At 38.7% G+C, this 13,734-nt stretch overlaps 1 protein-coding gene across 1 annotated transcript in view; it reads left to right on the top strand.

Annotated features, from left to right (window-relative positions):
- DNAJC3 (DnaJ heat shock protein family (Hsp40) member C3) overlaps nt 1-13,734 on the top strand; it is a 96,432-nt gene that overhangs the window by 61,697 nt on the left and 21,001 nt on the right. The window contains exons 5-9 of the mRNA XM_062194021.1: nt 1,501-1,653; nt 6,376-6,557; nt 6,943-7,062; nt 11,994-12,099; nt 12,180-12,300. Coding sequence (XP_062050005.1) covers nt 1,501-1,653; nt 6,376-6,557; nt 6,943-7,062; nt 11,994-12,099; nt 12,180-12,300 — 682 coding nt within the window. The remainder of the gene's footprint in view (nt 1-1,500; nt 1,654-6,375; nt 6,558-6,942; nt 7,063-11,993; nt 12,100-12,179; nt 12,301-13,734) is intronic.

Genomic DNA, 13,734 nt, shown 5'->3' with positions numbered 1-13,734 from the left:
TCATTCTCTAATATATTGTATCTAAAAGAATCAAGGGTGTACATTCAGGAAAAAAGTTATCAATACACTTCTTCTAGAGAGCGTAAATCAGAGATGAACACACATGCATCCCCTTTCCATTGTGGTCTATTCAAGACCCCCAAGGATGAGAAAACAGACATAGACATACCCTGGCTCTAAAGCAGCATGCTTCAACTGCAAGATCGTCTTCGAGGGAAAATCCTCCCCAAGAGTAAGCAGAGGTCACCAATTCCTAGTTACCTACAGATACTCTGTAGTCTGCCCTTCACAAGCCAAGGGTTAAAAGAGACAGATCAGCTGAACTATCCTAAAGAACAGAATGGATAAGTACGAATCATTACCAAGAGATAATATTCTTCGTTTCTCATTTGGAGTATTATCTACAGCCAGGTGGATCATGGGAGTGTTTTTAAAGAATGAACCCACCAGGAGGGAATGGAGTATGATTGGCCCATCAAGGAAGAGGGATTTCTAGAAATAACCTTGTCTTATCTGTACTTCACCCCAACTTGGAATCAGTCATATTTCCTTTCTTAGTAAAAATAATAATTTCAATGATTATTACATATGAACTATAATCTTAAAACAGTCCCCTGCCCCCCAAAATTAGTTGCTTTTCAATGTAGGCATTTGATATTTCTGAGACATTAAGCTTAATATTTTCCACCTGAGAGATGAAATTGTTAAGCGTTCATGTGCTCTACATTGGCGTTAGCAGTGGGGATGAACTATAGGGAAACGCAAAGATCTTACTGGGTTGAAGGAATTGATCTCAGCTATGCTGATGTAAACTTATTAGAAAATAGAATTGTACACTCAAACTGAGTGAATGCTACGATACATAAAATGTTCATAAAATTACTTTAAAAAGGTACACTGTGCAAACTTCTGAAACCATATGAGCCTTTTAAGAAGGCATTACTCTCTTCTAAGAATCCCCCTCCCCTTTTTTTGGCACATTAACTCCTCTGCTATAAAATCATTTTCTATCCCATAACTTCTCTGAAATAGATCTCTTTAGTTTCCCTATGTGTTTCATTATTTTTGGAAATATATTCTATACTTAAATACTTAGGAAATGTAACTAGAAGGCAAAGTAAATAAAAGTAGATTATTCTTCAGAGCTGTGTGTAACGAAGTGTAAAGGGTACTTTCCTTACTCTGTTCCTTTCTACCCTTGACATTCCTAACTATATTTACTTCCTGAAGGTTTGCCAGGGTTAGGGGGCAGGGGCGACCAGGTCTTAGTGCAGATCACTGCTTGCTTTTGTGGATCACATTGGTGGGAAAAAAGACAACTTTCACTGCTGCCTGCCATGGTGAAGCACGTCATGGACAAGGCAGTTCTTCCAGTTGCCCTTCACCCATTTCCCCAAGGGCCTTCAGTCTTTGGAATGATCAGTTGTTTCTGTATATTGTAGGCATTAGATTTAAGAGATTAAAAACCCTGCTCAATTTAATTGATTATTAATTTTATAGCTCAAATCTAATCCAAGTGAAAATGAAGAAAAGGAAGCCCGGTCTCAGCTTACGAAGTCGGATGAAATGCAGCTTTTGCGCTCACAAGCACTTGATGCTTTTGCAAGTGCAGACTACACGGCTGCTATAACCTTCCTTGATAAGATGTTGGAGGTAAGTCTCTTAGAACTCTAGCTACCACTAGGAACTAGTTAAGTGAAAGATCTTATGTGTACATATATAATAGAATTTGGAACTGAAGTTTTCAGTGTTGAATGTTCTATGGATAAAAGTTAAATGTTTTTATATGTTGCTTGCTTTGCTATTTTGCTTTTTTTGGGAGAAGAGAACTCTAGATGTTAGATAAGATGGAAAAGTTGAAGACAAATTTACAAATGATGTTTGGGAAGAAAGAGGAGTGTTTAGAGTGAGAACAAAGGGAGATAAAGAGTTAATAAGATCCAGAGGTTTATACACAAGGAAACTTAACTCTATGGTTTTCTTACCTCTGAAGGATTTAATGTCAAAGGATTTAGAAGGAAGTCTACTAAAATACTCAAATTGAAGCAATCATAACATATTTGCACTTTTCATTTTTTTTTTATTTTTTAAAAAAGATTGATTACTTTTCTTTTTTTTTTTTTTTAACTTTTATTTAATGAATATAAATTTCCAGTGTACAGCTTATGGATTACAGTGGCTTCCCCCTCCCATAACTTCCCTCCCACCCGCAACCCTCCCCTCTCCCGTTCCCTCTCCCCTTCCATTTGCATCAAGATTCATTTTCAATTCTCTTTATATACAGAAGATCAATTTAGTATAAAGGTTTCAACAGTTTGCACTCACATAGACACACAAAGTGAAACATACTGTTTGAATACTAGTTATAGCATCAAATCACAATGTACAGCACATTAAGGACAGAGATCCCACATGAGAGGCAAGCGCACAGTGGCTCCTGTTGTTGACCCAACAAATTGACACTCTAGTTTATGGCGCCAGTAACCACCCTAGGCTGTCGTCATGAGTTGCCAAGCTATGGAAGCCTTCCAAGTTTGCCGACTCTGATCATATTTAGACAAGGTCATAAAAGACAGAGTGAGGATAGTAACCAATGATCCTAACAGTGGCATTAACCAGGTTTGAACAATTATACAGCATTAAGTGGGGAAGAGGACCATCAGTACACACAGGTTGGGAGTAGAGCCATTGGTGGTAGAGTAGAGGTTATGATTACAAAGGAATGAGGCCCAAGTACGCTAGACAGGGTCTAGAACAAAGGACAGAGTCATTATTAGAGGAGCTAAGAAAGGTGCTGTCTAAGCTACAATTAAGTTTTCTGATTGAGAGGCAAATAGAACCTGATAGAAGGGGCTTGATAATAATCTGGTGGGCTTTAGGCCTTGTAAGTTAAGAGGCCCAGACCTATCTATCTCTTCACATGGGGTACATCCTAAGGGAGGTGTGAACCTCCTAGGGGAAGGCACTCTGTTGACTTTCATGACTTGGCTGGGCTGGGAGGAGAGCTGGCCAGGTAAAGGCAGGGGGCATCTCTAACAAGAAATTTACAGTTCTGCCTGCAATGTTGCTGACCCTACTTGACCATCCCCTCAGCTGCAGTGGTCACTTTGGAAGTTGGGCTGAGTGAAGGGCTTTTCAGCTTAGAGCCAATAAGATCTGTGGCTCTGACCTGGGCATCCTTCGACTCCAGGGCAGGTCCATTTCCAGTGATCCAACTCTTGGCAGAGCTGCCAGGGCTCTTCACAAGCTGACTTCTGCTGAAGCCCAGGCTTACCACATTGAAAGCCACTGCAGTGGACTGGCCTGTTGGGTCTCCTTGAGGGCAGATCACTGTACAGATCAGCCATTAATAGGCCTGCCACCCATTGCTTCTGATGCCGAGCTTTCTTTTCCTCCTGGTTTGTGTTAAAGCAGACCAGAGGATGCAAGTCAAGGGAGTGCCCGTGTTCCATCTCTAATCTTCGGTGGCCTGAACTACAAGTCTATAGTCACAGGCATGTTCTGTAGTAGTTTTTCTAAGGTAGACAATGCCCATGAGGAAAATTATATTCTCACTTTAAAACTTTCTTTCCCTTTGGTCTGAAAGGGAGGTTTTTTTCTACTTACTGTATACTTTGCTGATGGCGAAGTGAATCTAGCTATGAGATTATTATTTAAGTTCTTATTTTGGCTATGCTATTGCAGAAAAATGTTAGCCATCTCTTTTATAAGGTCTAAAGATTAAATTGTGCATCCTACAGATTCCTTCATAATAGAATTAGTTTCCTACCTTGAAGAGAATAGAGAAATGAAAGAAGAAGTTGGGCTTAGAATAGAGAAATGAGGGAGCAAGTCCTAGATCGCTTGCTGACAATAGCAATATCACATGAATACTTAGCAAACCGTTTCAACCATTAGATAACAACTTAAGAAAACATTTACCAGAAGGTCCAATGCCTTCTATAAATTTTAAGTATCATGTATTTGAAAACACCTCTTAAATATCTAACATGGTGTAGTTTGTTTAACCAGTAAACTTAAGTACAACCATATAAAATGTTTTTAGTTTCTTTCTACCAACAAGTTTAAAACATATGATACACAGATTCAGGTCACACAAATTAAAATGTATCTTTGATTGATTTTAGCAGCTTAAATTTATGGACAATCTTATCTATAAGCCATTTAAAATAAAACTCTTAATAAAATTTCCCCATGTGGACATACAATATGTACACACATATAACATAGCATAATAGACCAATATAGCATTTTTAATAATAGCTTTTAAAATCTTTAACTCTTTTTGTAGATTGCCAATTGATTTGAATTGCTTTTTTAGATATTTGCACTTTTCATAGCACTTTGATACACAGTTTTATTTAATCTTTGCAGTAAACTGGTAATGTATATAGATGGGTACTTCTCTGATAATGATTTTCCCCCCTCTTTTATACTGAGTTCTTGTATCCTGGCACATTTAATTTTTTTAAGATTTATTTATTTATTTATTTGAAAGGCAGAGTTAAACAGAGATAGAGAGAGAGGGAGGGAGGGAGGAAAGGAGGGAGGTCTTTCATCCACTGGGTCATTCTCCAGATGGCTGCAACAGTTGGAGCTGTGGCTATCAGAAAGCAGGAGCCAGGAGCTTCTTTCTTGTCTCCCACATGGGTCCAAGCACATGGGCCATCTTCTACTGCTTTCCCAAGCCATAGCAGAGAGCTGGATCGGAAATGGAGCAGCTGGGACTTGAATCGGCGCCCATATGGGATGCTGGCAGTGCAGGCAGTAGCTTTACCTGCTACACCACAGCGCCGGCCCTGGTACATTTCTTTTTTTTCTTTTTAAAATATTTTCTTAAACACACTCACATGCACACACACAGGAGGTGGGGGAGCTTTCTCATCTTTGGTTACTGGCCAGGAACTCAGTGTAGTCTCTCATGTGACAGGCAGGACCCAATTACTTGAGCCATCGCTTTGTCATCTCAGGATTTGCATTAGTAGGAAGTTGGAGTCAGGAGCCAGAGCCAGATATCAAACTCAGGAATTCCAGTGTGGAATATAAGCAACTGAACTGATGTCTTAACCGCTAGGCTAAATACTTGTCCTTCTTTGATAATTTTACAGAGTAACTCGTGATATAGTTCAGTAGAATTCATATTTCAGTTTTATTATATGTGCTGCCGAAGCGAGCACAGAATTTGTTTTTATTAAATTATTTTGTTCATACTTTTTAAAGGAATAAAGTTTATAATTTCTACCTTGGTCTATAGACTATCCTCTTTGACCCAGCTTTCTTGGTATTTAATTTACATATAGTATAGTATTGATTTTGATTTCTTCATATATGTGAAAACGTGGCTGTTACAAATGTGAAAAGATATTTTCACAATCCTTATTGTTGAGCTTTTGGGTTTATATATTGAATATTATTGTGTTTGCTAAACTTTGTGAAATCTTGTTAAAATAGGATTGGCAACTCCTTAACCTCTTTGCCTTCTCACATTGTTTTCCTTGTTTTGATAAGAGGACAGAATTTCAAGGAGGTGATGTTTTACAAAAGATAACTGCATTTACTTATCAGTAGAATAAAAATATTTTTCTAATTTAGAACTTGGATTTTAATTTTTGACTAGAAATTAGAATTGTTGATTAAGAAAAATTTTCTTATGGAATATTCTCTTAAAATATGCTTTATTGGGGGCCGGTGCCGTGGCTTAACAGGCTAATCCTCCACCTTGTGGCGCCAGCACACCGGGTTCTAGTCCGGGTTGGGGCGCCAGATTCTATCCCGGTTGCCCCTCTTCCAGGCCAGCTCTCTGCTATGGCCCGGGAGTGCAGTGGAGGATGGCCCAAGTCCTTGGGCCCTGCACCCACATGGGAGACCAGGAGAAGCACCTGGCTCCTGGCTTCGGATCAGCACGATGTGCCGGCCGCAGCGGCCATTGGAGGGTGAACCAATGGCAAAAAGGAAGACCTTTCTCTCTCTCTCTCTCACTATCCACTCTGCCTGTCCAAAAATATATATATATATATATATATATATATATATATGCTTTACTGGGGATAGTAAATGTCTCACTGTAATGGGAAATGCTGTTTTCTTTAGAGTTTTAGAGTTATATAATTGAAGGAGGTAGTAAAAGGGCCTTGTTATTATCTATATCCCTTCCCTCAGCATTTATTTAAGATGTCTTTGGTGAAATTATTGTCTTATCATTTTTATCACATTGAAATAGTTTCAGACTTTTGGCGCTATTTACAAATATAGAAGCCATTACATTAATTGAGGATATTTTATTTTGATAAATATGTAGATAAACTGTGGCACACAGGAATGAATGTGTATAATTTATTGTTTGTTTCTTAAAATTTAGTTCTTCTGTTTTTCAAGGTTTGTGTTTGGGATGCTGAACTACGGGAACTCCGAGCTGAATGTTTTATAAAAGAAGGGGAGCCTAGAAAAGCTATAAGTGACTTAAAAGCTGCATCAAAATTGAAGAATGATAATACTGAGGCATTTTATAAAATCAGCACACTGTACTACCAACTAGGGGACCATGAACTGTCCCTCAGGTCAGTTCTAGTGACAGATATCTGACCCTTTTTAAATTGTTGTCAGTAAATTAACCCCATTTTCTTGTACAGCTTAACTATTAAATTATAGTTAAGGCTGTTTATATATTTTGTATTCTAAGTTATTCTAAATCTACATAGTTTATTTTCATGAATATGTTGATATTTGCAGAAAAAGTGAAGTAGTTAATGTGTAACTGTATATATATGTCATTTTAGTTTGAATCAGTGTGTATTGTATAATGTGATATATAAAAGTATACAGGAAATCATGCAAGTCAGTATTTTTAAATTTTTATGAACAAAAATACTTTTATTATTTCTGTAATATGGAAGACTCACATTATTTTGACTGGGATTTTTTTTTTTTTTTTAACATGAGCAGTGAAGTTCGTGAATGCCTTAAACTTGATCAGGATCATAAAAGGTGCTTTGCACACTATAAACAAGTCAAGAAACTTAACAAGCTGATTGAGTCAGCTGAAGAGCTTATCAGAGATGGCAGGTAAGGATATACCTTTTTTTTTTTTCCAGGGGGCAGAGACTAGTAACTTGTTTATTTCAACTTACTAGGTTCCATTAGGCAGGATCCAAGTAACTTGCAAAAAACGAAGAAAGTATCTCTAAACAAATGCAGGAAAACATGTCTAAAATGTAAATCATAAACTCTAGAGGATATACCTGTCATGGACTTATTTAATTTTAATTAAAACATCAACACTGAAGTGTCAGCTTTGATGCCTAAAACTAAACAACAAATTAGCAGTTGATCTTCCAAAAAGTAGACAGAATCTTTATTTTTACTAGAATTCACTTTAAAATCAGAAAAACAATATATAATCATTATAAAAAAGAATATAAAGAAAATACAAAGAAAAAAATACTCCTAGCACCACCATGGGAGACAAACTATTTTTAAAGCTTTAATATCTTTCTTTTTTAAATTTTCTAACAACTTTATCAATTTTGTAAAATCAAGAATATAAGGCCAGCGCTGTGGCTTAACAGCCTAATCCTCTGCCTTGTGGCGCCGGCACACCGGGTTCTAGTCCCGGTTGGGGCGCCGGATTCTATCCTGGTTGCCCCTCTTCCAGGCAGCTCTCTGCTATGGCCCGGGAAGGCAGTGGAGGATGGCCCAAGTGCTTGGGCCCTGCACCCACATGGGAGACCAGGAGAAGCACCTGGCTCCTGGCTTCAGATCAGCATAATGTGCCGGCCTCAGCGGTCATTGGAGGGTGAACCAATGGCAAAAAGGAAGACCTTTCTCTCTGTCTCTCTCTCTCACTATCCACTCTGCCTGTCAAAAAAAAAAGTATAATAATGTGTGTTTATATTTGCACACAGTATTCTTCTTCCATTTAATATTATATCTGAAGTATTAAGTCATTAAATTCTCCCCCACAAAATTCAGTTTTAATAGTTTTTCATTCTATTATATGGATGTCCCATATATATTTTACCCTTCTCTTATTTTTTATAGAAAACTTTTATTTCATAAATATAAATTTAATAAGTACAACTTCTGGATTATAGTGGTTCTTCCCCCCATAACCACCCTCCCACCTGCAAATCATCCCACCTCCTACTCCCTCTCTCATCCTATTCTTAATTAAGGTTGATTTTCAATTATCTTTTATACAGAAGATCAACTCCATATTAAGTAAGGATTTTAACAGATTGGACCCACAGAGACACACAAAGTAGAAAGTACTGTTTGATGACTAGCTTTACCATTAATTCTCATAGTACAACACATTAAGGACAGAGGTCCTACATGGGGAGTAAGTGCACAGTGACTCCTGTTGTTGATTTAATAATTGACACTCTTATTTATGACATCAGTGATCACCTGAGGCTCTTGTCATGAGCTGCAGGCTATGGAAGCCTTTTGAGTCCACAAACTCAGACATTATTTAGAAAGGGCCATAATCAAAGTGGAGGTTCTCTCCTCCCTTCAGAGAAAGAGGATGGATATACCTATCTTGACTATCCAACCGTTCCATGTATGGTTGTGGGTACAAGTGAACTTATGCTCTTTACTCCCTAGACATCAAGGGTAGAGTATTCTTAGTGGTACGGGCCTTAGTAAAACTACCATATTTTACATTTTTGAGATAAAACAGAATATAAACAATATTAACTGCATAGTATCCCTACAAGCAGGTTTATTTATGTTATAACTAATTTATTGACTGTCTCTTATTTCAGGCACTGAGTTATGTAGAAATGAATTTGATTGTAGCTTTTGTCTTAAGTTTTTTTTTAAAGATACTACCACAGTGGGGACAAATCTTCCAGCACTTGACCCTTTTGGGGGAAAAAGCCTATCTAAACCAAAGAAAGTCTACATGTATATTTTGCTTACCATGTTCTTTCTGTCTTCTTCAGATTCCAAGGTTATGACTTTTCCTTTCTCTATTTAGAGAACTTCCTTTAGTAAAATATTTTGTAGTTTTCTTCTGAGAATGTTTTTTTATTTTAAGATTTACCTTTCCATTTGAAAGGCGAAGTTAAAGAGAAAAGGGGAGAGATGGATCTTCAATCCACTGGTTCACTCCCCAAATAGATAAGACAGTTGAGGCTGGGCCAGACTGAAACTAGGATCTAGGAACTCCATCCTGGTTTCCCACATGGGTGCAGGCCCCAACACCTTCACCATATTCCATTGCTTTCCCAGGCCATTAGCAGGGAGCTGGATTGAAAGTGCAGCCGCTGGGACTTGAAGTAGTGCCCATATGGAATGCCTGTGGCTGCTTAACCTGCCAGGATACCACACCACAAGACCAGCCCCTCTTTTTTTATTTTTAATCTATTTATTGGAAAGACAGAGTTTACGGAGAGGCAGGCACAGATAGATAGAGATCTTCCATCTGCTGGTTCACTCTCCAAACACAACAGCTGGAGCTGGGCTGGGCTGATCCGGAGCCAGGAGCTTCTCCCAGGTCTCCCATTTGGGTACAGGGGCCCAAGCACTTAGACCATCTTCTGCTGCTTTCCCAGGCCATAGCAGAGAGCTGGATCAGAAATAGGAGCATCTGGGTCTTGAACAGGTGTCCATATGGGATACTTGGCACTGCAGGCGGTGGCTTTACCTGCTATGCCATAGTGCTGCCCCCCCCCCCCCCCCCCTTATTCTTTATATTTCTTTGCTGCGTCGTTTCTTGGCTGAGTTACTCTTTTCTTTTGTTTCCACCTGGTTTGTAATTGCTGTTTTTTTCTTCTCATGGCTGCTTTAAAATCTGTCAGATAATAATAACAGCTTTGTGTTCTTGGTATTGGAATCTGTCTTTTCTTTTTCATCTTAAGGTCTTCCTGATTCTTGGGGCTAAGTGTTTCTAACTGAAACGCAGAATTTTAATTTTGTGTTATATGACTTGGTTTCTACTAAAACCTGTTTTGGCAGGCCATTTCCGACAGTATGCCAGCTAAGTGAGAGGGAGGCACCACCTTCTTACTGCCAGGTGGAATCGGACATTTTACATTTGGCTATTTTTGATACTCACAGGGCAGGGAGCTTCTTGCTATCACAGTTAGGTTGGAGCTACCTGTGAGGAACAGGTGAGGGTTCTGGTTCCTCAGAGTCTCCATTGGTACTGCTAGGTGAGTGGGATGGGGATTTTTAGCACAATGGGAGAAAGTCTTGGCTGCCTCTTGCCCTTCTCTGATACCACTTCAGCCTCACAAGGAAAGACGTCGAGGCCCTGCACTTGGTCTTTATGATGGGGTCATGATCTGTGTGATACTGGGCCATACTGGATCTGTTACTCTCAGTTTTCTTCCTTGTGATCCTGTCCTTTTTTTTTTTTTTGGCTTGGGAGAAAAGATCTATAATAGAGTTTTGTTTTGTCTTGTTCTGGGTTGCTGGCATCTTTAGCTTCAAGTCTGGGATGAATGAAGTAAAAAAGGAACCCAGAGAAGTCACCACCATGGTTCCCCTCAGGTCCCAAAGTTACTAGCTAGTCTGCTTTTTCTCTCCTTTTAGAGTAAAAAAAACAAAACAAAACAAAACAAAACAAAAAAGTGTATACTGTGTAGAGTTTTTAGTTTTATTTACCTGGAAGAATTGAGAAAAATAAATCTAATTTGCTTTTCCAGAAGGTAGCTTTACTTAGATCTGTGTTTTAAAAATCAGCATATAGGGTGGGTGTTTGACCTAGAACTTAAGGTACTTATGTACCATATGCCAGGGTTTGATAGCCACCCTGGCTCCTGACTTCAGCTTCCTCCTACTGTACACAGAGCCTGGGAGGCAGCAATGATTGCTCAGGTAGTTGGATTCCTGCAGCTCGACCTAGACTGAGTTCTCTGCTCCTGGCTTTGCCCTTGGCCCAGCCCTGACTGTTGAGGGCATCTGCTAGTGAAGCAGGCATAGATAGGAGCTCTCTTTCTGACTGTGTCTCTCTGCCTCTTGAATGAGACTAATAAAACATTAAGTATCAGCACTTAAATGTGAATATTGCTGCACTTAAGGAATAGTGTGCTATAGTGGCATACAGATAAATCTCAGTTTGCCATTACTGGAAAGTTACTGGAAAGTAACTTAGATGACTAATATTTTTCACCAGTTTAAAGGAAATGGCAAAGAGATTTTTGTTCTTAGAAAGCTCCTAGAATTGGGAATTTAAGTAGCTTCCTTTAGGAAGGAACTGCCTAATACTTAGTTGTGAATATTGATATTCATTATATAAATTAGATATAGTAGGGACTGGCATTGTGGCTTAGCAGGTAAAGCTGCTGCTTGTGATGCCAGCATATCATATGAGTACTGGTTCGAGTTCCAGCTGCTCCACTTCCAATCCAGCACCCTGCTAATGCACCTGGGAAAGCAGCAGAAGATGGTCCAAGTGCTTGGTTCCCTGCACCTACGTGGCAGACCTGGAAGAAGCTCCTGGCTCCTGACTTCAGCCTCGCCTAGCCCCACCTGTTGTAGCCATTTGGGGAGAGAACCAGCGGGTGGAAGTCCTCTTTCTGTCTGTCTCTCTCTCTGTAACTCATCCTTTTAAATAAAAATAAAGCTTTTTAAAAAATGGGTATAATGTGTTGCATTGTTTTCATGAAAGTATGCAGTAACCAAGAAATGTCTTGATATCTGTTTCGATCAAAGTGCTCAGTGTAAGCCAGACTTTAACAGGGTGTTTTTCTCACTTTCAAAATCTTGAGCTTTTTCTTGTAAAGAAAGTCATTGTTGGATTTGGTCCTGACAGTCTGCTTTGAGTTGTACAAGTACATTTCTGTGATTATGTATCTTATCTGTTAACTCTTAACTGAGCATCACATGCTATTCTAAGAAGAATAAGGTACGAACTGTGTTTGAACGCATGTGTTCATTCAGTTGACTTGATTAAGCAATGGGGTATGGGGAAGAGAAGAGGGTCCTTCCCACATCTCTGGAAATAGAATTTCATTGTTACGCCTCATGATTTGTTTATTTAATAGATACACAGATGCGACCAGCAAATATGAATCAGTCATAAAAACAGAGCCAAATGTTGCTGAATATACAATTCGTTCAAAAGAAAGGATTTGCCACTGTTTTTCTAAGGTAAGTGTTGACTTGTCCCAGAAATGTGAAAACTTTCCATGTGGGATACCAATTAATCCTTTTCTCACATTTGATTTCAGGATGAGAAGCCTGTTGAGGCAATTAGAGTGTGTTCTGAAGTTTTACAGGTGGAACCCGACAACGTGAATGCTCTGAAAGATCGAGCAGAAGCCTATTTAATAGAAGAAATGTATGATGAAGGTAAATCTCTAATTTGACTGCAACATTTAAAAGTTGATTATATGAAATTTGTAGATGAAGTTTACCAGAATATCTAGAAATGTTGTCAGTTTTAGAAAAATGGCAGAGAACTTGAAAATTATTCATCCTTAGTAGAACTTGAAAGGTAAACTGTGTGGGGAAATACTGATGCTGTTGATACTAGTTCAGCCAACTATCAGAAGGAAAATATTTAATTTTCTTTGATACAGATAAGTTTGGAAATACAAGTTACAACAGGGAGGATGTAAATTCTAAATTTCATATTATCTGCAGGTAGTCTTCATTTTGGATTTGTATGTTTCCAAACTTTTGTTTATCTATACTTACGTTATGCTATAATTTATGTATATTTTGTTATACAGTGTATAATGCATATACATGAAGCATACATATATAGGTTGCATATATCTAATATGATTCTGTCTGACCCCCAAGCTATTTATTAAAGTTATGATAGTTGCTTACATTCCTTTGTTCAAATTTAAGCAGCAGAAAAGATTCCTGTTAGAATCTTTTTTTTTTTTTTTTTTTAACTTTTATTTAATGAATATAAATTTCCAGTATACAGCTTATGGATTACAATGGCTTCCCCTTCCCATAACTTCCCTCCTACCCGCAACCCTCCCCTCTCCCGCTCCCTCTCCCCTTCCATTCACATCAAGATTCATTTTCAATTCTATTTATATACAGAAGATCAATTTAGTATAAAATACTTCAACAGTTTGCACCCACATAGCAACACAAAGTGAAACATACTGTTTGAGTACTAGTTATAGCATTAAATCAAAATGTACAGTACATCAAGGACAGAGATCCGACATCAGGAGCAAGCGCACAGTGGCTCCTGTTGTTGACCCAACAAATTGACACTCTAGTTTATGGCGCCAGTAACCACCCTAGGCTGTCGTCATGAGTTGCCAAGGCTATGGAAGCCTTCCAAGTTCCCCGACTCTGATCATATTTAGACAACGTCATAAAAGACAGAGTGAGGATAGTAACCAATGATCCTAAGAGTGGCATTTACCAGGTCTGAACAATTATACAGCATTAAGTGGGGAAGAGGACCATCAGTACACACAGGTTGGGAGTAGAGCCATTGGTGGTAGAGTAGAGGTTATGATTACAAAGGAATGAGGCTCAAGTACACTAGACAGGGTCTAGAACAAAGGACAGAGTCATTATTAGAGGAGCTAAGAAAGGTGCTGTCTAAGCTACAAGTAATTTTTCTGATTGAGAGGCAAATAGAACCTGATAGAAGGGGCTTGATAATAATCTGTTGGGTTTTAGGCCTTGTAAGTTAAGAGGCTCAGACCTATCTATCTCTTCACATGGGGTATATCCTAAGGGAGGTGTGAACCTCCTAGGGGAAGGCACTCTGTTGACTTTCATTACTTGGCTGGCCTGGGAGGAGAG

This window comes from Lepus europaeus, chromosome 6, assembly GCF_033115175.1.
Source record: "Lepus europaeus isolate LE1 chromosome 6, mLepTim1.pri, whole genome shotgun sequence".
In the NCBI taxonomy this organism is placed as follows: domain Eukaryota; kingdom Metazoa; phylum Chordata; class Mammalia; order Lagomorpha; family Leporidae; genus Lepus; species Lepus europaeus.
This window is presented reverse-complemented; position numbering and strand designations above follow the sequence as displayed.